The following is a 27,979-nucleotide window of genomic DNA, read 5'->3' on the forward strand; positions in this document are numbered from 1 at the left end:
GATAAGAAAAAATAGTTCAGTTGCCACTGTTTTTTCTGAATATTTCCTGTCCTGGTTGAATCCAGATGTGAAACCCACCAAGTGTGACCTTTGTATCTGCCAAACTTAAACATGTGTTCTATTCACCATGCTTGCAAAGACTAACTCCATTCTCTTGTACTCTTGCTTGCTCTAGGCTGCAGACAGCGTCCCAGTGGATGATGTGCACACCACTGACTGCCAGAGAGAAGATCAGGATGTGATTGATGAGTCACAAATCCCAGCTAGCTCCCAAAGAAAGACTCCTCCCTCCTACTCCAGGGCCCTAGAGATTCTCAGACATCCAAGAAGAGATGCAGCAGGCAGACAGAACAGGAAAGCCACCAGAGTGCTGAGGGGTGCCCTTGCAGCCATTTCTGTCCCTGCTCCAACATTCTCTCGTGATGGCCTGTAACAGCACATCTGTTGAGACTTACGAGTATGTGCTGATGAACATGAGCAACGCCTCGGACTCCCAGGCCACCCCACTGTCCGCTCCACTCAGGATATCGTTGGCAATAATGATGATGCTGATGATCGTCGTTGGGTTCCTCGGTAACACGGTTGTCTGCATCATCGTGTATCAGAGGCCGGCCATGCGCTCTGCCATCAATCTGCTGCTGGCCACGCTGGCCTTTTCCGACATCATGCTGTCGTTATGCTGCATGCCCTTCACCGCCATCACGCTCATCACCGTCCGTTGGCACTTTGGGGACCACTTTTGTCGGCTCTCGGCCACGCTGTACTGGTTTTTTGTTCTGGAGGGAGTGGCCATCCTGCTCATCATTAGCGTGGACCGATTTCTCATCATCGTCCAGCGCCAGGACAAGCTGAACCCCCGCAGGGCCAAGGTGATCATTGTGGTCTCCTGGGTGCTGTCTTTCTGCATCTCGGTCCCCTCGCTCACCGGCTGGACGTTCGTGGAGGTGCCCGCACGCGCCCCGCAGTGCGTTCTGGGCTACACCGAGTTCCCGGCCGATCGCGCCTACGTGGTGACGCTGGTGGTGGCCGTGTTCTTCGTGCCCTTCGGCGTCATGCTGTGCTCCTACATGTGCATCCTCAACACGGTGCGGAAGAATGCGGTCCGTGTACACAACCAGTCCGACAGCCTGGACCTGAGACAGCTGACCAGGGCTGGCCTCAGGCGGCTTCAGCGGCAGCAGCAGGTCAGCCTGGACTTGAGCTTCAAAACCAAGGCCTTCACTACCATCCTGATCCTCTTTGTGGGCTTCTCGTTCTGCTGGCTGCCGCACTCCGTCTATAGCCTCCTATCCGTGTTCAGCCGGCGGTTTTACTACAGCTCCTCCTTCTACACCACTAGCACGTGCGTCCTGTGGCTCAGTTACCTCAAGTCAGTCTTCAACCCCATTGTCTACTGCTGGAGGATCAAGAAATTCCGCGAGGCGTGCATAGAGTTGCTGCCCCAGACATTTCAAATCCTTCCCAAAGTGCCTGAGCGGATCCAAAGGAGAATCCAGCCAAGCACAGTCTATGTGTGCAACGAAAACCAGTCTGCTGTTTAGGGGAAACAGGGAAGGGCCAGTCAAGGACCAGAGGGTCCCAACTCACGGAGAGCTCTGCTTCTCTGCACTTTAGCCATTGTCTGCGTTTTTGTTTGTTTGTTGTGACTAAGCACAAAGGTACTCATTTGTTAGCAGATGAGCTGCAGCTCCCAAATTTCAGATTTCCACAAGATGTATTATTTTTTAATTTCATCTGAGGTGTATGTGGGTCTGGTGGGGACTGCAAGGGAGTTAGGCAAGGTTGGCATGGAGTGGAGAGTGCAGAGGTTGGACAGAGGGTGAGGGAAGAGAAGGGGAAGCTGGAGTGAAGCTGGCTGAAGGTGGAGAAGAAGGGATGTGTCAAAAGAGCCTAGTTCTGCCCTCTGAGCAACACACCCTATCTGCTCAAGAGCAGTGTTAGATTCTGAGCCAAGTAGGTGTCGTCTCACAGTCATTGGTCACTGTACTTAACACCAGCATCCTTCAGTTATTATTTGTGGGGTCCGGAGAACCCCACAAATACTTGAGGGTCAGGTATGCATTTCTAACCCTGCTTAAAAAAAAAATGAAGATCCTTTCAAAAAAAAAAATGAAGATCACACTGGGACAGAGTGAGCCCTGCACCATTGAGGTCCCTGGTGGGATAGATGAAGAGGGCCTCAGTGGCTCAAAGCTCACAGGATATTGTGGGACAGCTCAACTGAAATGAGAAGCTCCCCTGGGCACTCATGCATGTCCCCACCCCCTTACCAGGCCAGCCTAGTCATCCACCCCTTCCCTCTCCCTCCACTGGCATTCCAGCCTCTCATTGAGTTCATCCTTTCCAGTGTGAAAAAAACCCCAAAAAACTCCTGTTGTAACCCATCCATTGAATAAGTATTTGATAGTGACTTGCTCTCAGAATCAGAAGCCAGCAATCACTGGGCTTTGTTTACACATTTTTTCTGGACACTCCAGGACTCCAGAGCCTTTGTGAGGCACCAAACCCACTGCACTATGAAACCTGCTGCAGGGACAGAACCCCCTCCCCCAGCTGGCGTCCCCTTTCATTCCTGTCCCTCTTCCCTCCATCATACCCACTGCCACTGACGGACTCTCCTGCTCTGGACTGGATCTTGGGAGTGAAGCTGCCTAGAGGGGACCTTTTCTGCTTGCCCCCTATTCTCTGCCACTGCACCCACAGTCAAGTATCACCAAGGGCTTCCGAAGTTGGGAGGTGACATCCCTAAATTCAGGGTAGCACAATGGGTCCATTGTGCTCTCTTTGCAGATCTGAGGAGAGTCTGAAATTTAAGGACAAATTCAGGAAATCTGATTCCAGGTCTGACTCTATCAAGGACTAGCCAGTGAGATTATTCATGTCACCTCCTTCTGTAACCGCCAGATCCCCTGCATTCATTTATTCATTCATGCACTGAGCATTATTAAGTGCTTGTTAGATGTAGGCACTTTGCCAGAGATAGTGATGAATGAGGCCCAGGCTGTGCCCAAAAGGAGTTGTCTGATTTATCTCAGGACAGTGGGAACTCAGTCTAAGAGCACAAAAGCTCCATTTTTGCTTTATTTCTTACTTTTTCCAAGTTATATTCAGGAGCCAGGTCTCCAGTCTCACTCTCTTTTCCTGTGGTAGAAGTCATGGAAGCAGGGAAGGAAAGGAGATGATGAAAACATAATTTACATTGATCTCAGACCAGAGGAGGGTCTGTCAAAAAAAAACCAAACAAACTGACACTTGTTCTCACCAATCAAGATGGAGAGAGAGGAAAGAGAAGGTGAGCAATGGGTGTATGGGAGATTAAGGTTGGTTCCATCAATTCTGTGTACCTAGTAACCCCCAGCAAGGCCAGGGTTTTCCTTCAGCTCCCATGGGACAGGGTTGCAGGGCTCAGTGTTGCCCAAGAACACCACCAGGCCTCTGAGGGGACTGAGCCTATGGGCACCTCCCCTCTCATGGACATTTCAGATACTTTTCTTCAGGAACCTTGAGCAAAAGAGAAATAAAAAAACTGAATTAATGAAGGTACCAAAATTTACATCAATCCATGTTATATGATATATGTTGGACAGTAATATATGTTTCAAAGTAACAATTTTGTATATATTTTAAATAAAGTATTATTGCCTTTTCGGTGTGTAAGACCATGTTCTTGCTAAAATTCACACCAAGATCATGAATAGTAAGTCCCAAATCCCAGGTTACCTCACTCTCTGTGCAAGTCTGGCCAAGTCATATAGTTTCTGAGCCTCACCTTCTTCATCTTTGAAACAGTCAGACTCCTCTGAGCCAGAAGGCCACAGTGAAGAATAAGCAGAGAGCTGGGGCATAGCTCAGTGGCAGAGCATTTGTCTGGGTTCAATCCCTAGCCCTGCAAAAATATACACATAAATAAATAAATAGAAATAATATAAAGGACTGAATCCAAGGAAGGCCTTGTCCAAGGCAGATGCTGAAGTTCAGAGGTGATAACTGTTACAGGTCTACTGGCTTCCTCACCAAGGTTTGGTCTTTTCATGGATAAGGGTGGAAAATTTTGTTTCAGAAGTAGGCTGTTAAGTTCTTCTGAAAAAAAACAAGGAATTCTCCAATTAGTGTGGCCCCTAATTCAATTCATTCTGACAGTAACTACAAGAGGTGGCATCAGAGCCCACAGGTTGAGGGTTTAGTCCCCAAGAGTGCCCCACTCTCTTCAGATACCAGTGGCAAATATTAGGTTGTCACCTATACTTCTGTAAATGGGAAATTCCCAAGACACCCTCCTAGAGCTTGATTAATTTGCTTCCAGAGCCTAAGACAACACTTTCTGCTGGCATTTATTTTTTCATCACAAAGGGTTCTACAGATGGACAACCAGACTGAAGAGATGCCAAGGGGAGGCATGTGGGTATGGACACTGAGTCTACCTGCCCTCTCCAGGAGTACCACCCCCAGGAGGGCCTCACTAGGTTCAGCCTTCTGGAAGCCAATCTGAACCCTATCTTGCTGGGTTTGTTATGAAGGCTCACTACATAGGCAAGAATGATCACATCACAGGCCACTGGAGATCAACTCTCCCCTCACTAGAGGAGAACTGGGGGTAGATCTGAAAGTCCCAACTCTGTAGTGTTGGTCTTCCTGGTGACCAGCCCCATCTTGAAGCTACCTGGAGTCGCTCCTCCCCACCAGTCATCTCATTATCATACCAAAAACAAAACTCTAGGGAGAGGGAGGGGGCGGGGGGCAAGGGGGAGAAATGGTGCAAACATTGCATGCACATGTGAATAAATGAATAAAAAATTTAAAAAAGACCTCTATTGCTCTGGAGAGTCCCAGAGTTTTAGGAGCTATGTGTCAGAAACCAAAGTAGAGACAAAATATGTATTCACTATGTCACACTATCACCATCCTCTTCCCCATCCACATGCGGCCTGAGGTTTCAGGGTTCAATTGGCAAGAACACAATACCCACTGAGGCCAGGCGCATGGATTGCACTTTAAAGAACAAAATGACCTCAACTGCACCCCTTCACTTCATCCAAAACTCTGCTGGCCTGTGAGATGGCTCGCGAGGCTGATGGGAGGAACTGGATGGATGCGCAAGTCAGTACCACCTCATTCCCATGCCTGGTCAAAGCACCACACAAGTGCACACCTGATCTTCTGAGAGCCTTCTGAGGTCCGCAGCATATATGGAAAGTCAGGGAGGCAGGAAGGTGATATGCTATAGCAAAGACAGCCAACACTAAAGTGACTTTGAACAGACAAACATGAAAAAGTCCAGGGCTGCTAGGTGGGCTCTCCGCTATGTGGTTACTACTTCTGTCTTCCAGCATTTGTGGGGATGGGGAAACAGGTATGGAAGAGTATGTGATTAACAACCCTACATGTGACTGGTCCTCTGTGGTCACGTGACCATACCCAGCTGCAAAGGAGGCTGGGAAATGGAGTCCCCAGTCAGTGGCTATGTGCCCAGCCACAGCCTGCTAATCCTGGAAGAGGAGGAAGATTTAATGGGCTCCCAGCACAAATTTTAAAAAACAAGTGGTCCTAGAACACATAGGAAATCTGAAGTCCTAAGCAAAAATTTTGTAAACGAACCCTATTTTTCATGGTAAAATAAATATGCCCATTGAAGATGGTGGTCTTTTTACCCCTACCCGCAACAGATGGCGTCTAGGTGCACAGGCAAAAACTGCATGCCTTTCTGCCTGTGGTAAAGAGGAAAAAAATCACCACATTAAACCTTTCAGATGCAAATGAGGGGAGACATAAAAACTATGCTATTTGAAAATTCGCAGCCACAAAAGGCTGGACTCTGCCAACATAAGAAGAAAAAAATACTATTTAAAACAAAACTGATTGAGATCAACACTGAGAATTCGATTACATTAAAGGAAAGAGTAATTTCAAAGCATTGGCTATTGAATGGTGGAGACCGGTTGCCTATGGCAGTGTAGACTGGGGACAGGCCAGACCGTGGTAATTTAAACATTTAAGGAAAGGGAAGGCTTGGGGACCCTTGCTGGGAGATTAGCATCTGGATTCTATATGAATGAAAGGATGTTGGAATGCAAAATGCAGCAGGTGTGTCTGTCATTCTGGGCAGGTGTCCAAGGTTACTTTAGCAGAGAGTTTCAGATTAACTCCTGCTCTCTATCCTTCATCCTGGAGGAGTCAAGAACAAAGTGTCCTGGGAATCGGAGAGGTGCCAGAGATTGCTGTGGCTCAAGAGGGAGCCAGTAGGGGGATGCACACAGATTTGCAGATCCTCATTAGTCTGATAGGAACAGAAAGAGCTTATCTGTGTGAGAAGAGCTGAGATGCTAACAGGACTTGACCTTTTGCAATCACGCTTTGGAGGGCCCTGCTATACAAGTTCAGCCTCCTGAGGTGTTCAGGTAAATGCCTGCAGATCCCCACGGCCCAGTTAATAAGGACTGGATCTTCATGTTTCATCTCATGCACTTCGCTGCTGCCTCTGGCATCCACAGTCCCTTTGCCAATGACAACAGCCTAGGAAACAATGACCAAGCTCATTTAGCATTTTTTTAAAAAGCTTGCTGTGTCTTCTGCGCAGTCCTCGGGGGAATGCATTTCCTATTTCCTCCCTCATTGAAATGCTGCTGGAGTAGCCCCTCAATTTCAGGATTTTGCGGTGGTATCAGGAAGTCTTTGAATGCCTTATTACACTGTGAAGAGAGGGTTACTGCTCACCACGAAGACCAAGACTGAACACTTCAAAAAAAAAAATCCACGAGGAAAAGTGGAAAGCTTCCCTTGCTTTCAAAAATTAGCAGAAAAAAGGGAAAAACCACATCTGCCTCAAAGCTTTTTCTCCCCAAAGCCTCCAGACTGTCTCTGGGATTCAACAGGCCTCTCAGGAAGCAGCCAGTGGAGGCCACTAGAAACCATGTCTCTCATGTGGGGAACCTGGGGTGCTGCCGGAGTCCATCCCCTTAAGACCTGCACAGGTAGCCGTGCACACTACTGTGTTTCTCTCCAGCCAGGACCAGACAGGTGCTCCTGGAGGCTTCCCATATTCTCCAAGGACCTCCCTCAAGTCCTTGTCACATTAATTTCTAAATCTCTGCCATACCTTCATGTGAGTCTCCTTCTGCCTACATATCCTCCTCCTTCCCCAACCCTCTTCCTTCTTTGGTGTTGTTTTCTTTTGCTATAACAGAAAATCTCAGATGATGTAATTTATTAAAAGAAATTATTTTGTCCATGGTTATGTAGGCTGGGAAGCCTAAGAGTATGGCTCCAGTCTCTGATCGGCTTCTGGTTGAGGGACTTGGGCTGTGTTACCTCACAGGGGTGGAAAGAAGGGTGAGCAGATGCATGCAGAAAAGACTGAACACGAGGGGCAGCCTTGCTTTACTGCCACCTGCTTTCACTGTAAACCTAAACCAGTTCCAAAAGAGCAAGAGCTCAGAGAGAAAGGGATGAAGGTGTTCACAAGGGCTCTGCCACACACCTCCCACCGGGCCCTTCTGCCCCAGGGTTCACTGAAATTATTCAAAGCCCGCATAAACTCTTCAGTGGCAATTGTCTCCTGATCCATTGGCCTCACCATATCTCAAATTTTTATTAAGCACTGTATTTTAAAACAAAGTCTTCTCCAAATAAACTGATTGACTAAACCATTTTGTTTTCCCTCCCCTCCTTTCCTATGTCATTCAAAACTCTTGGTCTTGATTCTGTAAAGACTAAGATGGGTAAGAAAATACCAGATGGAAATGTTGGCACCAGCCCCCGTGGGTGGTGAGCTTTTTGGTCTTTTTTTTTCTTTATTCATTTATTCATATGTACACATTGTTTGGGCCATCTCCCCCCCTCCCCCGTTCCCCCCCCCCCGCTTCCCCCACCTCCTCCCTCCTCCCCCCCCCACTTCCAGGCAGAACTTGTTCTACCCTTTTCTCCAATTTTGTTGAAGAGAAGACATGAGCAATAATAAGAAAGCAAGCATTTTTGCTAGTTGAGATAAGGATAGCTATACAGAGAGATTCCTAGCATTGCTTCCATGCACAAGTGTATTACAACCTGAATTGATTCATCTCTACCTGACCTCTTCACTACTTCCCGGTCACCTTCCCATATTGACCGCTGTCGCTTTAAGGTTAATGTATTAGCTCCTTTGCAGTGGAGACATCAAACACTTTCAAATTTTGAGTTTCCTACCTTTCCCTATTCGTCTTGTATGTGTCCTCCACTTGGGGTGTGACCACGTCCAATAATATTACTGCATTTGTATTAGATATACCCAAAGGAATGCAACACAGGTTACTCCAGAGGCAACTGCACACTGTGTGTTTATTGCGACACTATTCACAATAGCCAAGTTATGGAAAAAGCCAAGATGCCCCACTACTGACGAATGGATTAAGAAAATGTGGTATTTATACACAGTGGAATTTTACTCAGCCATGAAGAAGAATGAAATCTTACCATTTGCAAGTAAATGGATAGAACTGGAGAACATCATCTTAAGTGGTTAGCCAGGCTCAGAAAGCCAAAAATCAGATGTTCTCCCTCACATGTGGACTTTATGGTCTTTCCATAGCACAAACACTTGTTTTATTGTTTTTTGTTTTGTTTTCTGTTGTCCAGGCTGGCCTGGAACTCACAATCCTCATGTCTCTGCCTCCCAAGTGCTGGGATTACAGGGGTGCACCACCATGCTGTTCCACAAATACTTGTTTATTCTTCTGCTTAGAACCAGGATAAAGCTTCACCCTCCAGTCCCAGCTGTTACCATTCTCCGTTTCACTCAGGGTTCTGGTCAAACTGATCCTTTTGTTGAATTTCCAAGAGGCCTAATGTCACCCATCTCCAGGTCAGGCTCTGTTGCTTCCTCTTCCTGGACATTCCCCCTCCCCACAAAGATCCTCTGTCTTCTGCCCATGAGATGTGTATGGTGGTTAAAAAAAAAAACTTGGAGGGAGGGAGTGGACCTAAACTTAAGGCCTCATACTTGCTAGGAAAGTGCTTTACCACTTGAGATATGGTCCTAGCCCTTTTTGCTTTATTTTTGATAGGGTCTCATGCTTTTGCCCCAGCCAGCCTTAAACCTCAATCCTTGTACTTCTACCTCCCAAGCTGCTGGCATTACAGGTGTGCACTACCATGCCTGGCTATGGGAGTTAATTATGTATCAATGTGAATAAGTTGCAGGGTATCCAGATTAAACATTTCTGTATATGCCTGTGATGGTGTTTCCAAATGACGTCAGCATTTGGATTGGTGCCTCAGTAGAGCAGATGGCCCTCCCTTATGTGGGTGGGCATTATCCAATCCACTGAGAGCCTGAAATGAACAAAAAGTAGAGGAAAGAGGAATTTGCCCCTTTTTTATACCTTCCTCAGTGCTTAAGATCAGATACCTCCTCCCATCTTCTGCTCTTAAACTGGGACTTACTCCATCAGCTCCCCTGGGTCTCAGCCTTTGGACTCAGACTGACTCATATCATCAACTTTCCTGGCCTCCAACTTGCTCAGGAGATTGTGGGGACTTCTCTATAATCAGATGAGCCAATTCTTCATTTTCCTCTCTCTCTCTCTCCCCCCCGCCCCCCCCACACACACATGCACACACACATACAATTTCATATTGGTCCTCTTACTTTGGAGAATCCTGTGCATCTCTGCACAGCCAGCTGACCTCCTGTCTATTGCTTAAGAAGCAGTGCATTTTCTTGTATTTTTGTAAACACAAAATAACAGAAGGTGCAAATCAAGCACAAATGGGATCCTGGCACTGCCCCTGCCTGCTTCCAACATTCAACTGCATGAAATTATGGTTAGGATGCTCTCATGTTGGACATAACACAGCCATCCCTCCCTCTATAATTAGACAACCTTTGCTGATGTATCTTCCACCAAAATTACCCAGGACACAGGCCTGCAAAGGAGGTGTGCAAACAGGCTAGGAAACCCACAGAACCCAGGCTTCCCATGGTGGTGGACAAAGGAAATGGGCTGGTTTGAACTTGCTGAGGCACTGCTCCTGTCTCATGCACAGAGAAATCGTGCTGACTAGCCCTTCCCACCCCAGACCCATGCCCACACCCAATCTATATTGCCTGCAATGCTGCTTCTTGCTCTTTCAGGAAAGTGAGGCAGAGAAATGCCTTCTTCCTGTCCTGTGGTCAGATCCTCAGGTGGTCAGCCCTCCTGGATGTCAGTATCATGGGCAGAAATGGAAGTCACAGTAACTGGAGAAACTGTCCAAGCAGGGGCATGACTAGGAATGTGGGCGCAGGACACACTTTCTTCCCTTCCCAAAAGATGTTGAGATTTATATAAAGAGAGGTTGGGGAAAACGATGGAAAAAATGCAAACACCTCTTAGGAGACCTGCCAATGGGACACTCCTGCCCGCTCTGGCACCTGCCCTGGCCTGCAGGTACCTGCCTGGGGTCTGGCTGCCTTTTTCTGTGTTAGTGAGGCCCATTTCTGAACCAGCTTTACACAGACCTTTGTAGATAGCGAGTGTCACATCATGGATGGGGGATCTTTGTGCTTTTCCTCAATGACAACACCTTGTGCTGACTTGAACCCATTCTCAAGGGTCTGCCTCAGACCACTTTTGAACCTGTTGGTCTGTTTTAACCCTAAGAGATGAGAGATCAGAACAACAAATGAATGGCTTTTAGATGGGCTGATAGAGGGTTATATGTTCATATGAATATATAAAATAGCAATTCTAATTTTATATACAATAGCTACATGCAAGTGGTCTATGCACAAACTATCTAAAAGCCATGGAATGAGATTCAGCACTAAGAGAAACTGACACATCCTACCCATGGATGAGCCTCAAGAATATTATGGCAAGTGAAAGCAGTTAGTCACCAAAGAATAAACACTACGTGATTCTACTTACACGGGGTATCTGGAGTAGTCAAATTCTTAACGACAGAAAGAATGTGGGTGCCAATGGGGTGGGGGTGGGGGATGAGAAGTTATTATTCCCCTGGTTTGGGATGATGAAAACAGTTGTGGGGATAGATGGTGGTGATGGATGCATGACGATGTGAATGAATCTATGCCACTTAAACATATGCTTAATCATGGTTAAGATGATAGCTGGGTGTGGTAGCTCACACATGTAATCCCAGCTTCCGGGGAGGTGGAGATAGGAAGGATCACAGTTTGAGATCAGCCCAGGCAAAAACTTAGTGAGACCCCCATCTCAATCAGTAAGTCAGGAGTGGTAGTGGACATACCTGTGGTCCCTGCTACTGGAGGGGATGGAGCAGCTCCACCCTGGGCAAAAATGGGAGACCATAACTGAAAATTGCCAAAGCAAAAAAGGACCAGGAGTGTGACTCAAGGGGTGGAGCATCTGCCTAATAAGTACGAGGCCCTGAGTTCAATCCCCAGTAGCACCATAAATAGATAATAAAGGGTTAAGATGACAAATTTCATGGTATGTATAGTCTGTAATTTAAAAAACTAACATTTGCAGAAAATGTTTTTAAACAGTCATATTAGTATTATAGTAACCTTTTCTCTTTTGTGGACATAACATTGAGTTACTAAGTTTATATATTCACATGGAGTGAATATATGCTTCTAAATTAACTGAAAGTGAAGAAACAGAATCTCTTTAGAAGTGTTATGTTATTTTGTAAGTAACAGCCGAGGAAATGCTGTCTTGCACCGGAACTCTAACAAAGCAGAAGTTTGGCATTCTGGCTACAGTTATTGGTGAGTTTGTCAGTAGTAGCCCGTAAGGCAGCAATAGGTTGAGTCAATTTAGACAGGTGCTGGGACTTCCCTGCACCAACCAGACTGCAGAGGTGGGAGCAGGGGAGGGGCTGCGTGGCTCCCTAACTCTGTCATGCTCATCAGCTGCTCCAGGTAACTCCCCAACACATAGGTGACAACAGAGAGGCAGGCTGTCAACAGGACAGGGCTAGCGGCAGTGACAAGTAGCTCCTTCTCCTGTGAGATCAGGCTGGGAATTTGCAAAGGGAAAATTGACATTTCAAGTGAGACAAATGGAAAATGGTCTATAGAGAAAGATGACCACAGTGGTTAAGGACCTGCAGAAGCCAGAGACAAGGCACAGAGATTCTTGGCCTTGTACAGGGAGACACCCCTATACTTGGCTGGAGTACTAGGGTGTCTGAACACCAGCTCTGAAAGGGACATGTGCAGCCAGCTCCAGACAGCAGAACTGGAACCAGGGTGGGTGGGGTGGCTATAGTCACCATCCTCATCATGGACCATGCAATGTGGTCTGGGAGTGCTGACATGTCTCAGAGACACATCCATGATGAAGCTCAACAGGAGCCCCCATGCTGGGTGCCGTGGGGGCTACTTTGGGACTCTAGATCCTGTAGCAGCATTTGGTATCCAAAGATAAAGACTGTATCTGTTAGCTCGTCCCATCTTTCTTGCTTGGAACAGTAACACAGGAGGGGACCTCAGCTCCATCTCCTGTTTATGGATAAGACTCCCAAGATCTAGGGGACATGGTTGCCCAGGACCACAGACAAGCATGTTACAGCCCAATGGGACCTAGGTTTCCTAGTATCTAACATCTTACCTCTCAAGTCACACTTAGCCCACTGAATCTTTCTAATTCCTTTCTGCCACGTGATCTCATTTAACAAATTTATGACTCTGGGCTGCAGACTGAATTATAGCTATTTGTTTCCCATCCCGTCGCAAGCTAAAGAAAAGCAGGCTTCATTAATTTAAGCGCTTATCTTGGAACAGCGTGTTAACAAGCTTTTAGATGGTACTCCAGCCACTGAGTTTCTATGAAGGTGAAAAGGCCTCTGGTCCATATGGTCTGGAGTCGTGTACATTTTCATTTCAAACGCTAAGGTTGACAGATCTGCTGGGAGCAAATGGGGTGTCAGTTAATATCTAATTACTCCTAATGCGAGTCACAGCTCATTTAACTGAGGCAGACGCCAGTCTCTGCTTCCAGGACACACATATTTAGGACATTAATTTACATTTTCTCTCAGTTGCTAGGCCTTGCCTTGCCTTTGTAGAAGTCTCACAATTCAGTGTGAATCCACAACCTCTTCCTTTTCAGTCCAGTATATATGTCTAATCCCGCCTCCCTCTGACTCCCCAAAATGCTAATAGACCTTAGGATAACAGTGACGTAAGACTGAGAAAAGGATATTAAAGTTGCTGCTTCATGATTTTCTAAAAGCAGCATCACTATGGTTTGACTAACAGTTAAGACCTGGGCTGGTTTCTGGTTGTCACTTGTGTTTGGTTGGGAAGGTGTCAGGCAAGAGAATCTGCACACAGAAGCTACAGTGTTGAGTTGGTGCTCAAAGGCCAAGAAAATCTCCAGAACAACAGCGCCTCAGTTTCTTCAGTTTGAAACATGGTAAGTCATGACAGCTCACCTCTCTCTCCACACATATTTGAGATTAACCTGGCCACACAGCAGAAGGAATAGGGTTAGAGCAGGCAAGATGTCACCAGGGCTAGCATGACCTTTCCCCTTTCCTCAATGACAGAAGTGCCTGGAATAAAAGACCACAAAAAATGTGTGACTCCACATAATTGCTCAAAGACCTGCTACGAGCCACATTCTAAGGGAGGAAGTAGAGTTAATGTAAAGGGCGAGATTTGATTATATTCCTTGAGTATATTTAGGGTTAGAAATGCAGGGGTAAATGGCTTACTTAACAGCATTTGGCTCAAAAGTGATGTAGGTAAGAAGGCATCAGCAATCTCCTTGCTGTGTGATTGCTCAGTACATGATTCATCCAAAGGCATGTCTGGGAGTGCCCTAATACACAGGAGATAAATGCAGAGGTGGAAAGGCTGAACTCAGTCAGCTCATAACTGACATAACTAACTTGCCGCTGCAAGTCATTCTGTAGGTATAAGGAACCGCCAGGAGATGCAACTATGTTCTAGAGCTCCTCAGACTTAGGAATGGCGTGTGTGGAAACCATCACTTCTGCAGGGTACTTTTTATTTAAAGAATTACAGAAAGAACAAAGAATTAGAAGAATTTTAATAAAATCAGTAAGTTTACATTTGTACATCTTGTGTACCTGGGACCCAGTCAGGGGAAAAGGAGAAAGTTGCAGACACAAAGTTTCCATGGATGAGCAAGCAAAAAGCAAGGGCCACTCCAAATGCACAGACACCCATGGGACAGTGTGGCCCTGTGGCCACCTCCCTGCACTCCTGGAGTGGCAAGCATAGCTTTCCACACTTCTCAGCTCAGAACTGAGGCCCAGGGCCCCAGAGCCTATGTAACACTCCTACATTAATACTCAATAGGCAATGACGGATAAACACTTCATAAAATTAAACAGTACTGCCCACAGAATATTAACGTAAACTGAGCTCTAATCATGCTGTTTGAACTAGAATGGTTACGCTGAGTCTAATGAGAGGGAGAGGCCTGCGTGTCAGTTCTAATGCTCTATTCAACAGCACAGTTGCAAAACAGCAGGCCTGTGAGAGAGAACCATGTATTTGTCTTAAAAATAGGATTTGAGAAAAGGACCTTGTGAGAGTGCAAGGCAGGTTAGAGAATGCAGCTTTTACCGCGGAACGATTCTGCACACTGTCGCAGAATACTGCCGTGTTAAAGGATTTGGTAGGGATGAAAAACTGCTCAGCTTTAATTCTCCTTCTTTGAAAGGATGACAGATGTTTCAAAATATTGATCAATGTATGGAGAGAAAATGGGATCAGTATTCCCAAATTAGGAGTGAACAATCACAAGATTGCAGCCTTTTGTGTACAGGGAAAATGGTGCCTTGAAAAGTGCAACTGTCTATTTGGGTAACTTGTTCTTTGAAGAATAAAACCTCACCTCATGGAGTAGATAATGATGACAAACACAAGATGAACACTCCAACCCAGACATCCACGGGGGAAGCTTGCGATGTTGCTTCAAATTCATACCACTTTACACAGCATACAGTTGTGCTACAAGAAATTCTTCATCATTTATTCTTTAGGTAATTGAACCTTGGTTAAGGGAAAACGGTGTCAAGTTCTCCACCAATGCATGGGTGCTTTTGCTTCTTGGTTCACTTGGAATCACAAAAGGAAAAGATACACTGATCATTATTAGTACAGGAAACAATTTTTAAAGAACAGTGAGCTCTTCTCGGCCTGAGTGGGGCTCAAGCCGATGGAGAGGAAGTATATTCTAGGGTATGTTGGCCATACCAGCTGATGCTGTTTTCCCAAGCACCACGGTACAGGGCATGCTGTCTTTGTGGTGAGCTCCTCATAGGGTCAATCATCCCAATCAGAAAACTGAAATAAGGGCAGTGAAATGAGCACAGCTGCAGCTTGTCCATGATGTGACACAGAAACAAAATAAGTCCCAGCTGGTTATGGATGAAAGACCTTTCTTCTGAGGATTCAGGAAAGCTCAGGACAGGTATAGAAAGTGCTGGGAGGTAAGGCAGCCTGACCGGACTTCCTCACAAGGTTGTGCAGAGGCACCTGCCGGGAGCAACAGCGTCTCACCTGGGTCGAGGGCACAGGTGGCTCTGCTGGCTGCCTGCCTGCTGCAAGGACAGGTGAACACCGGCCTCTCTCCTGGAAAGTACACTGGGTTTAGGTCATCATGCTTCCCTTTTAATTTCCCAAGTATTCAGGAGGAGGTACGTTTTATAAGAAAAAATATCCCTAATGAATATGAATATGACAGATGAATTTCTAAATGAGAGAAAAACTACAAAGATGATATGAATTCAAATAAAAATATTTAGTGACAGGTTCATTGAGGCATTTCCAATCAGCAGCTGATGTGACCAGAAAGAACTGTGCCCTGGGCCCTCACCTGCCACAGGTTCCCTTTCCACGGCCACCTTCAGGATGGGCGAGGCGGCTTCTTGCCTGGAGTTTGGTCAGCTTCTAAATAGCTCTCCATTTGCCAGGCAGCCAGAGGCTTAGGAATTTACTTAAAAATGAGTGCTTAGGTAAACAAGGCAGAAGCTTTAGGGGTTGAGAGCTGGAGGAGAAAGAACAAAAAATATGTCCCTAAGGTCAGCCCCTCTAGGGGCAAAGGCAGAGCCCCATGTGGGTGGAGAACACTGCTGCTCAAGAGGTAAGGTGCTCACCCCGGGGTTCTGCACCCCGACACTTGCCCTGGCCAGGAAGGGCTTTGTCTCCAGACCATAAGGAGCAACACACATGTCTAAAGGTAGGATGGGTAGGGGTGGGACACCACCTGTGTCTGCACTGCACAGGGAAGACTCCCTTCTTTTGAAGGAGACCTGTGCTTTAGATAACTGTTACTAGACAGGTGAACTCCTGCCTGATTCTATTTTTGGAATTTTCAATTTACATTCACACAAAAAGCAATCAGCAGTGAGGTGTCCTGGTTCACAGGGACTGGCGTCTCCCAGCACCCAGATGCCTTCCCTTGGTTCTGGCTGCGGCAGAGCATGGAAGCTGTCTGCTCCTTGAGTCCAGCAGGCTGGAGAAAGAATTTGGAGTTCCCCTGACACTCTGGAGCTGAGCTTTTCAAGTCCGGGTGCCAGGACTGGGTGAGTTGGGAGTCGTGTGTCTGCTGGCAGCACAGTGGGTGTGCACAAGCCCTCCATTTGGGTATCTGACAAACGCAGGCTCACCAAAAGGGTTCTGGCAAAGCTGGCAGAGCTTTTTGTCCGAGAGCCGGATGACACTTCCCTTCAACTTCATCTGCAAACAGAAACCAAGACTGAGAATGCTGCCACGGAGTCAAGCCTGAATGGACTACTTCTTGGGTTTTTAGAGTTGACACATCTCCTAGGATTACTGTCAATGACTGCTTTCATATCAACCTCTTGAAATAGTTCATGAGACACTGAAATAATTCATTAAAAGCTTCAAGACTGCAATCACTGCTTTTCTGGCACTATCTATTCAAGATCCTTCTTCAATGTTCTCTGAGCTCTGATTGTTTCCACCTAGGCCTGTCATAAAATCATGGGTGGCAGAACTGGATGGAACTATATACATCATCTCACTTCCTGGCCCTCTTATTTGTAAATCAGAGACTTAGGCAATTCATCCAGTAAATTAGTGCCACCTTCCTGACTGGTCCTGGGAAACACAATTTCATTTCTTTAGAGGTCACTAATGAAACTAAGCCTTATACCACCAGTCTCAGTATGCAGAACATGGTAAAGTCTTCTGTACAATTCACAATTTATTCTTCTGACAGGACCCAGCAGCAACTTATTGAATTCTCTTGCAGTCATTAGTTACACCCATGATTCAACATTTATGAAATGCCTTCAACACACCAGGCTGGGCTCTAGGGAAACTGAGATAAGTAGATGAAGTTCCCTGCCCTCAAAGAATCCAAAGTCTAATAGTAAACAAATACAATTACAAACACATACTCATGCACAAAGTGCACAGGTGTGCAAAAAGAGACGGCATGAGATGCTTCTACCATGGAAAAAAGAAGCAGGTTCCATCTTGATTGGATGTTCACCAAGCCCAAAGAAAGGAGTAAGGGTATTTCAGGTGGTTAGGACAAAACATGCAAAAGCTAGAAGGTATGAGACAAGGAGGCATGCCACATGGGGGAGGATCCAAGCAACTAAGGCCAGGATATGGCAAGAGATGGGAGTCAGACCAAGATGGTGAGAGACTACATTTCCAGGCGGTGGAGAATCAACAGAGGCTTCTACATTCCACATGCCAGAGGAACACAATTCCTGTTCTGGCAGCCATGTGGAGCATTCAGAGGGTGAGTGCAGCCTGGGAACAAGAACATGGGATTCTGAGCCAGCCCAGGAGGCACCTCTAGGCTCTTCACTTACTGACCATGTGATTTCCCTGTGCCTCAGTTTCCTCTGCTGTGCAAAGGAGACACCACTAGTAGAGACAGCATAAAACTGTTGTGATGAAATGATGCAATGTAAACTGCCTGGAAGGCATGTGGTACACATTTGATGAGCACTGCTATTCTGACACTATTTTCTTTCCCTCAGCTTTTTCCACACACTCTCTTGACCATCACTGTCCAAATGGAAAGAAAAGCCACACTGATGTCGTACCTGCCAGTCCAGCCTCACCTCTGCCCACTTAGACTGCAGCTTCTAGTGAAAAGAATCAGATATTCACAGAGAGGAGAAACAGAAAGGTTGACCAAGGCCATGTTTCCATAGATAAAAGCCTAGCTTCCAGGAACATGGGCTAGCAGAGAAGCTACCTGGTCCAAAAGTGAGGCACTCACCTTATCATACGTGTAGATCAAGTTTTCCGACCTGGCCAGGCCAAGAGCAACCTGTGTGGTCCTCCTGGTGTGGATGCTGTCCCTCACAGCTCCCATCAAGAAGGGGCACAGTAGCTGCACTGACCAGGTGCCAGGCAACAGCTGCAGCACCTGGGTGGCATCGAACTCCCTGGCATGACGGTTCAGCAGGTCCACGGCAGGCATGGTTAGTTCATGGGCAGAGGGGTCGGCATGGAGATACATGGCAAGCAACATGTGGAAGAGGCGCTGGCGGCAGAGTGCATCCTGGCCCTCAGAGCCCCATAGGCAGTAGTCCTCGGCTGCCGAGAAGTCCCCCAGCTCATGCACCAGGATATGCAGGGCTTTCTCATGCTCACCCAGCTTCCCGTGAAGGATAGCACGCTCCATGGGCAGGCTGGCACCCTGGATCCTCTCTGTCAGACAAAATTACCTCTCAGAAACCAGCAGGCCCAGCAAGGGGCCCACCACATGTCAGTGCTCCTGCTGCTCTCAGCCTCAGAAAGGGCAGGCAAGCTGGTTACCTAGATAGACATTGTTAAATACTGCCACCTAGATGCTCGATGGAGAGGTTTCCTTGTATTGTCCACTTGCAAATCCTTGTCTTAGTAAAACAGAAGATGCACTCAACCTATAAAGTTCAGATAATAACTAAAACAAACCTTCCTATGATCTCAGAAGGCCCTGTGAATCTCTGAGAACCATCCCTCCAACTTTCATTACTCCTATCTTTTGACTAAAATAGAAAAGCACTAACCATCACTCTGTGTCCTCGGGTGACTGAGGCCAGGACTCTCCCTATGGACACAAAATCCCCAATGCTCAAATCCCTTATAGGAAATGGCACCTGTTTGCAAATAACCTATACATACACTTTTTTTAAAATCATCTCTAGATTACTTATAATACCTAATACAAAGTAAATGCTAGGTCAATAGTTATACTGCTTAAGGAATAATGACTTAAGGCTGAACATACTCAGAACAAATATTTGTTTTGGAATATTTTCAATCTGTGGTTAGTTGAATCCAGACACCCACTTCCTTCAAAAGACGTGGTCTACCCCTTTATTCCAATTTAAAACATACTTCACTGAAAGGAATGTGGCCTTATAGTATACATTATTCAACAAGAGGGTGGGGAAGAAAGGGTTTTCTTTTGTTTCTTCCAGATTTTAAGGAAAATAGCAATAATCCTGGCAATGTCAGTCCTGACCATGGCCCTGCCCTTTGTGGGCTGAGTCTTCACTGGCAAAGTCACTTTCCTTCCCATCCCATCTATAAAACAGGAGAAAAACAAGATCTCTGCCTACCGTAAAGGGATATTCCAAGGACAACTCTTAGTTATGACCAAGGTTAGTACTTGAATTACAGGCATCTGGCCACATGAGAGTGCCCCTCAGTCCTGATGCCCAAGGCAGACATCACCAGTTTTGTAACAGAGGGCTGGCTATATAAGTTGTGTCACTATAGCATCAGACACAGAGCCATGATACACATCACCATCCTCTCACAGGATTATTACTAAGAGGCTGCCATATCTAAGGCACAGGGAGAGCTGCAAAGATGGTTAAAATAACTGCAGTGCTCTGTATTTTTCACATCCATTATCTCATTGACATTGGACTCCCCGGCCACCCCAAGTGGATAGGCTGGGCCGGAATCATAATCACAACTTCCCAGACTGACACAGCCCCAGGTCACCTAACTCACATGGCTTCTGCCATGATGTGGATACAGTTTGTGCATATCCTCCCTGGGCTCACATGTTAGAAGTTGAGTCCTTAGTGTGCTGATATGGGAAGTGGCAGAAACTTTAACAGGTAGAGCCTAATGCAAGGTAATTAAGACATTTGGGGATTACCTTGGAAGAGATTAGGGTTAGTTCTTTTAGGAGAGTTGTCATAAAGGAACAAGGTTGGCCATCTCTTCTCTCTCCAGCTGCACTGTCTTGCCATGTGATCTCCACCCCACCCCGGGTGCTCCTGCCATGATGCCATCCATCATTAAGCTCTCACCAGAGGCCAAGTCAATGAGGCCTTCCAATACTGGAACTTTTGGCCTTGAAAACTGTGAGCAAATAAACCTCTTTTCTTTTTGCAGTACTGGGGTTTGAACTTGGGGCCTACACCCTGAGCCTCTCCACTAATTCCTTTTTTGTGATTTTTTTTTTTTAATATAGGGTCTTGAGAACTATTTGCCCAGGCTGGCAAATAGTTCCTCCTGATCTCTACCTCCTGAGTAGCTAGGATTACAGGCGTATGCCACCAGCACCCAGCAAGACTCTTTTCTTTATAAAGTACTGAGCCTCAAGTATTTTCCTACATAGCAATGGGAAATGGACTAATAGAGGTACAAAGTAAGTCTCTGAGTATCTCATGCTTTCCCACAGTGCCCTGGAGGACACCCCTATTTTCTGCAAGCCCACACTTTGTGACTGCTCAAACAGCACCTCCTCTAGGAGGTTCCCCAAACCCTCTTACCCAAAGAGTGGGGTATGAAGCCCTTCTCTTCAGCCCCGTTAAATGACAGGTCTTTGAGGACCAAAACCCAGTCTCATCCATCTTATATCCTCCATGAACAGGCACACACTGTATGTGCTCAAATGCCGGCTGAATGAATACATTGATCAATAATCTCATGACTAGCATGAGATTTTTACAAAGGGAGATGTAAAGCAATAAGTACAGGTGAGGAGTGACAGTGAAAACATTCAACCACCTTTACTGGATGGATTCCAAGCAACTCCAAGCAATTCGGATGGACAGGGTGCATGGTGCGACAACTGAAGTGCAGCCCTGGTAAAAGTGCTAGCTAGAACCAGTGTTTGTGACTCATGTGAAATATCAGCCCATGTCCACATTCTGGCTCTATTGCTCACAGGATGTGTGACATGGGATAAGCAACCTCTCTAAGTTTCAATTTACTCTCCTGTAAAAATGGGAAGAAAAACCTCATGGGGCTTTTGAAGGAATTAAGCATCATCATGCATGCTCAGCATTTTGACCTATGCCTGGTATATAGTCAATCCTATTTGTGGATTCCATATGTACAAATTTGCTTACTCACCAAAATTTATTTGTAACCTCGAACTCAATGCTTGTGGCAATTTCAAGGTCATTCTCAGCTAAGCACATTGCAACAAAAGTTTTCACTGCTTATACAATAGCCGAGTTTGAACAAGGTAGCACTTCTGCCTTTTTGTTACAGCTTTCAAATTTTATACAGATATCTTTTTCACGGTCTATTTAGTGCCATGTTTTTCACATTTTTGTGCCTTCTGTTGTTAGTTTTGCTGTTTAAAATGGCCCAACAGTAGTGTGACAGTGCTGACTATTGTTCCTAAGCACAGGAAGGCTGTGATGTGCCCTGTGGAGAAAATCTAAGTTAGATATGCTTCATCCCAGGCCTGAGTTAAAGTGCTGATTATGAGTTTGATGTTAAAAAAAAAATCAACAATACTATTAAATGAGGCATCTTTAAATAGAGTCACTCATAAAACTTATGTATTCACTGATTATTTGACAAAACTGTGACCAGAGTTTGACCTAACCCTGTATTCCCCCTTGACACAATGGGTCAATGTTCATTAAACTCTGTTTATGAGGAGTTTGTAAATAAAATTATTATAAGTAAGGAGAACTGGCAGAAGTGGTCAGAAAATCGTATCAAATGCTGTTAAAGAAAAACATGTTCCTAACTCCAGTAAGTTTAATACCAACAATTCTATGATACCAAATATAGCAAGAAATGAGTTCATTCTATCAGGTTCAAGCACCATGCTGCTCTGTGTGTGGCACTTTCTGTAATTCAAAAAGCATGGTCTTTGCACCTTTGAGGAACTGAAAACCTGAGTTCCCGTCCAGCCCACTGCACTGTGTCTCCTAGATTAAGGCTCTCAGGCTCAGAGCCCTGAGTAGTGTGAGAGGAAGCCACTGGGGGCAGTGCGACCAACAAAACTTTCATCAAGATTAATGGACTCAACCAACCCCAGACTGAAAACATCTGGAAAAAACCAATTGGATCTGTACTGAATATGTACAGACTTTTTTCTTGTCATTATTCCCTCAATAATATATATAATAGCTGTTTACACAGCACTTACATTGTATTCGGTATTAAAAGTTATCATGAGGTGATTTAAAGTACATGGAGGATGTGTACTGGTTCTATACAAACACTATGCCATTTTCCAAGGGGACTTGAGGATCCACAGATTTTGATATCCTTGGGAAGGGGGGAGTCCTATGGGCTGGAGATGTGGCTCAGTAGTAAAGCACTTACTGAGAATGCACAAGGCCCTGTGTTCGATTCTCAGCACTGCATAAAAAACAACAACAAAAAAACAAAACAAACCCTTGGAGTCCTGAGGACAATGAGGGACAACTGTACTGGAGTCATTACAAGGACCTAAGATGCATGCAGTACTTCAAACTGAATATAGCACTTTAAATAAAGGTATGTTCAACAGACCTGCAGACTTCCAAAACCTACAGGTAGCTCCAATGTCACCTGTGCTGTCCTAGAGGATGAAAGCCCAAGAAGCCTCACATGCCCTCCAGAAAGGCTGACTCTGCTTCAGTAAGGCTGAAGGAATCACCTCATAGGATCAAAATGGAGAGTCTCACCAAAGCCAGGCTCTCTGTCTCCACGCTCTGACCAAAGTTTCTAACTGGAAAGAATGCCAAGTTTGTCCTCACCTATCAGAAAGTGGACTCGGTACAAGTCGGACTTCTGGAGTAGGCGCCGTAGTTTGGTTTGAGTCTCAGTGGCTTCAGTGTCCTTGTTGCTGGCAGGCGTCCTCTGCCGCAACACCTCTTCTAGGTACAGGACAGCCAGGTGGGTGTGGTATTCTTCTTTCTGCAGCAAACAGGATCCAACAGACAGTTTTCAAGAGGGAGGCCTGTGGATCTCACCCCCTAGTCAGTGCTGCCACAAACAGATCACTGCAGAGGGGAGCTGGACAGATTATTAAAAACAATGTACATGATACCCTTGCTAGACTAAAAAACTCCAAAACACGCCAACTCAGAGATAAGTTTATAATCTTCAGTTGCTACAGTTTGGATGCTGAAGGTCCTCCAAAGGCCTATGCATTAAAGGCTTGGTCCCTGGAGTGGTACTCTTGGAGGGTGGGGTCTAGAGAGGGAGGTCCTTAGGTCACTGGGAATGTGCGCTTGAAGGGGATTATGGGAACCTTGTCCCTTCCTCTCACAGCCTTTCACTTCCTGGCCATGAGGTGAGCACTTTTGCTCTGTCAGGTGCTCCTGTCATTATGATTTGCCTTACTACGGGCCCAAAAGAAATGGGGCCAACCAACTGTGGGCTGAAACCTCTAAAACCATGAGTCAAAATAAACCATCTCTTCATAAGTTAATTGTCTCAAGTATTGTGTCATAGCGACAGAAAGCTGATTAACATATATGGAAGATACATAAAAAGGCTACTTCTCATTTTGAAAAGGGCAGGCTACAGGATTTAAGTGTTCTACAAAGAGGTACAGTACAGCTTTTCTCTTTTCCTTTGAGGATAATAGTAAAGAGGGAAAGAGAAGAAGCATATAAGTGGAGTGGACACGAGATGGTCTCTTTTGGTTGGTGCTCCCTCAGACCATCCATAACAACAGACTGAATGGCCTGAGAACAAGACACTAGAACTGTCTGCTAAAAGCTGGCAGGCAGGTTCCACCTTCTAAGTCCCAACTGTAACGTGGCAGCCCACACACTTTAGTCTAAGTTCTGAAGAGCTCACCTGCAGACTCCTGTCGATAACGAGGTGTTCCAGATACGTAACCAGAGCTTTAGGGTACTTTTTAAGGCAATTGATAACATCATCTGGATTAAAATTATTTTTCTGCTGTTCATCCAAAGGTCTCTTGGTGAAAACTTGAACTCCAATCTAAAGGAAGAGCAGCAATTTAATTATCAGTCTTTTCAAAGTCACCTCTTCTCATCTTTTTTTGGTCACTGTACATTCATGCTTTGGATAAAACCATCATGGACCCTTTGGTGATTATAACACATTAAACAGGTATAGCTTCTGGTATGTCAATCACATCTCAATAAAGTTGTTAACAAAATGCAGTTATATATAGCCCAACATGAAGCCCTGCCCAAAGAGCATAAAGCAAAGACAGAAAAGCAGTCTATACTCGGAAGCCCTCACATGTCTAGCTAGGATTTCTTTACAGGTGGTTGGAAATCTGAAGAATGATATTTAATGGTAAGGTCTTGACAAACCATGGAGGAAACACTGTGTACTATTAGAATTACTGTAAACAGCGATTGTCCCTTCTAAAGAGTAAGTGAGAAATCAGAGAAAGTGCTAGACATTCACTACAGTTCAAACTCAGTTTCTGAACACAGATGGTCTGCTTGGTAGATCATTTATGATACTTGGCTAGTCTGAGCCTTTGGTCCCTAAATAAGCTTCCCGGCTGCCTTCCTATGCCTTTCACATGGAGCACTCCTGGTCTAATTCTGCCTCCTGAGGAAATATGAATGAGGTGATGAGCTTCTGTTTTGCTTCTGCGGGCACTGATGTGTGCACTCCTATCACACGCACACGCGCACATACACACACACACACACACACACACACACACACACACACACACACACACAGGAGCATGCACATACTCACCATGAACCTGAAACACGAGAAATACAGCACAGTTGTAATGAGTGTGAATTTATGGGTTCTATAAGCCTGGATTTGTGTCTCAGTCCTACCACCTATATAACCCTGAGTGTTTCTTAACTGATCTATAAATCACGCCCACCTCTGGGGGGGGGGGCGATCGAGTGATGGGCCCACTGTGTGGCACACAGAATTGCTGTGATCCACTCTGAGCCCTGGGAAGGTCTGCCACTTTGGACGGCACTAGATTCGTGTTGCAGGTGTGAGTGAGCATGCCAGGTGTTATGCAGGTGTGTGCACAAAAGCAAAGCAAGGGTGAAGTAAAAAGTCTACTAAAGCAGGGACTCTGACTTCCCAGTCATGGCAGCAAGAGGCAAGACAGGAGAGCAGACTCCTACCCCTCATTTAGACAGACAGATGCAAAGCTCCCCTTTTAAGACAAAGGCCCTGCCTTGAGAACTCACTTCACCTTCCTCAGAGTATCGAAGGAAATGTGAGGACCAAAATGCTGCTGTATGCCCAGTCATCTGTGGGGCAACACTATGGATTCTGTCCCAATGCCCTGAGCATGGTTCCTCCCCAAACAGCCAACAGTCAACAGCACATTTTCATTACTGTCACTTCTCAGCCTTCATGATGGGCCTGGCCCTGCTCATGATGTGCCTCTGGCTCCATGCCAGAAGAGAATGTATTATGACGCACAAACCTCCTCACTTCTCTGCAAGACCCAGTCAGCATAGGTCCACACCAGCTCTCGGTCTAAGCAGTAGGTAAGAAAATCCACAATGTATTCATACAGGTCTGAGCGTGTGCAGTCCTGGATATCCCCGTTCACAATGTTCACCCACAACTGGAAAGGAATAAGAAATGAATTCATTAAAAACCCCAGAAGACTACATATCTCATAGAATTAGCCTAGGAAGTCAATAAGTTTATTTACCTGGCCTTTGGAGACTTTCAAAAGTATAAGCTGAGCATCCCTAGTATGAAAATCTGAAATCCAAAAATTTTTAAGCATGTCAACACTGCAAGGGGAGGTGACCCAAACAATGTATACACATGTGAGTAAATGTAAAAAAATAATAAAATTCAAAAAACACTGCATTTTAAATTTCAGATTTTCAAATTAGGGCTGCTCCACTGATAAAGTCTATGCATTATTCCCAAATCTGAAAAGCTCTGAAACACTTCTGGTCCCAAGCATTTGGTTTTATTTTGTTTTGTTTTCTGGTGGAACTGGGGTTTGAACTCAGGGCTTCAAACCTGCAAAGCAGGCACTGTACTGCTGGAGCCACATCTCCAGTCCCAAGCATTCTGAATAAGGAATAGTCAACTTATAATAGGAAAAACTTTATATTCTTAAATCAGTTTTAATTTTTTTTTTGAGAAATAAAGAAAGGTAGTTGAGCGTAGTTACTCACACTAGTAATCCCAACTACTTGGGAAGCAGAAATCAGGAGTATCGCCATTTGAGGACAAGCCCAGGCAAAAAAGACCTCATCTCAATCAGTAAGCTGGGTGTGGTAGCATGTGCCTGTCATCACAGCTATATGAGAAGCTATAGATAGGAGGACCATGGTCTGAGGCCAGCTCTGGGCAAAAACATAAGACCATATCCAAAGACCAACTAAAGCAAAAAAGGGCTGGGGGCATAGTAGAATGGATAGTAAGCATGAGGCCCTGAGTTCATACCCCAGTACCATCAAACAAAACAAAACCACCACCAAAAAACCAAAACAACAAAGAAAAAACAAAGGTAAAAAGACATGTTCCAGGAAATCAAAAAACTATTAAAAAGCAAGAAGTTCTCCTTATTCTTCCCTCCCTCTGATCAATACAGTAATACAAAACAGTAAATAAAATTTATGGGGAGAAATGAGTATATTTTAAGTGTTTCTTCAGGCCGACGATGTAACTGAGTGTTAAGAGTGCTTGCTTAGCATGCACAAGGCCCTGGTTTGATCCTCAGCACCACAACAAATACATACATACATATATAAAAAATAAACAAACAAATAAAAAATTTCTTCATAAAATAAACAAAGTGGTCACTGATGACATCTGGACACTGAAGAAACCCATTCATTATCAGCAAACTTCTGTTCCCATCTTCTCCATCACCAGAGTTCTTGATTCTGAGGCCTTTTTTGGACTGAGAGATGATGTTGTGCTTTTCTAAAAGCTTTGGTGATCCTGTCCCCCAGTGTTTCCACTGTCATTTTCATGGGAAGCTCAGGACAGACTCCAGTGATAAAAGCCTTACTATTTCAGCCAGAAACTTCCCCACCATGTCAGCTGAAATGTACTCTAGGGGCCGGAGGATGAGGTGGCACCAGGTGAGGCAGGAAGGTCTGGAGGCTGCAGGAGAGGTCCTCCTGCATCACAGAGCCAGTGAGCCTCACCTTCCTGCCCACTTGGCTGCATCTTTTTTTTTTTTTAATACAGGGTCTTGCCTATATAGTCTAAGTTAACCTTGAACTTGTGATCCTCGTACCTCAGTCTCCTGAGTGCTGTTGAGCTACAGCACTAGGACGAAGCTCACAAAACAGGGCAGGAAGTGTTTATTTGTCATTTTGAAGTCAGCACGCCAACATCTTTTATAATAGGGTTTAAGTCTCCCTTATCTGAAATGCCTGGGATCACAAATATTTCAGGTATCAGATTTAAATTCTGGAATATTTGTATATACCCAACAGGATTTATTAGAGATGGGACTCAAATCTGAACATGCAATTAATTTATATTTCATTTATACCTTATATACATAGCCTGGAGGTAATTTACACAATATTTTAAATAATATTGTGCATGAAACAAGTTTCACAGTGTGGAATTTTCCACCTTCAGCATCAGTGTCAGTCAGCACTCAGAAAGTTTTGGGTTTCGAAGTATTTCATTTTCAGATTAGGGACGCTTAACCTGTACAAGTCTCCTCAACACAGAATTCCCCAAACCAGCAACTTAATCATATATACATTGAAAAGTGCTGAGTTTTTATAGAGTTTTGCCACATATGGATATCTATTACATACTATTTCAAGTTTGCAAATCTCTCTATGTTGATGCTGATGTTATTACAACACTTACATCAAGCTCTAATTCTAAGAATATCACATTTTAAAAAATGAAAGTTTTATC

General features: G+C 45.2%; 2 protein-coding genes across 2 annotated transcripts in view; one reads left to right on the plus strand and one right to left on the minus strand.

Annotated features, from left to right (window-relative positions):
- Positions 1-285: 285 nt before the first annotated feature.
- On the plus strand, positions 286-3,648 carry Gpr45 (G protein-coupled receptor 45). The gene has a single exon (XM_020179676.2). It carries the CDS (start codon positions 423-425, stop codon positions 1,539-1,541), a length of 1,119 nt encoding a protein of 372 aa, XP_020035265.1. The 5' UTR covers positions 286-422; the 3' UTR covers positions 1,542-3,648.
- A 10,332-nt stretch (positions 3,649-13,980) lies between these two features.
- The window catches only part of Tgfbrap1 (transforming growth factor beta receptor associated protein 1), a 61,462-nt gene continuing 47,463 nt past the window's right edge, over positions 13,981-27,979 (minus strand). The window contains exons 8-12 of the mRNA XM_020179670.2: positions 25,548-25,691; positions 23,954-24,100; positions 22,903-23,062; positions 18,186-18,619; positions 13,981-16,657 (exon numbers count right to left, since the gene is read on the minus strand). Coding sequence (XP_020035259.2) covers positions 16,481-16,657; positions 18,186-18,619; positions 22,903-23,062; positions 23,954-24,100; positions 25,548-25,691 — 1,062 coding nt within the window. The 3' untranslated portion in view covers positions 13,981-16,480. The remainder of the gene's footprint in view (positions 16,658-18,185; positions 18,620-22,902; positions 23,063-23,953; positions 24,101-25,547; positions 25,692-27,979) is intronic.

The sequence above is a fragment of the Castor canadensis genome, chromosome 12, assembly GCF_047511655.1.
Source record: "Castor canadensis chromosome 12, mCasCan1.hap1v2, whole genome shotgun sequence".
Classification (NCBI taxonomy): Eukaryota; Metazoa; Chordata; class Mammalia; order Rodentia; family Castoridae; genus Castor; species Castor canadensis.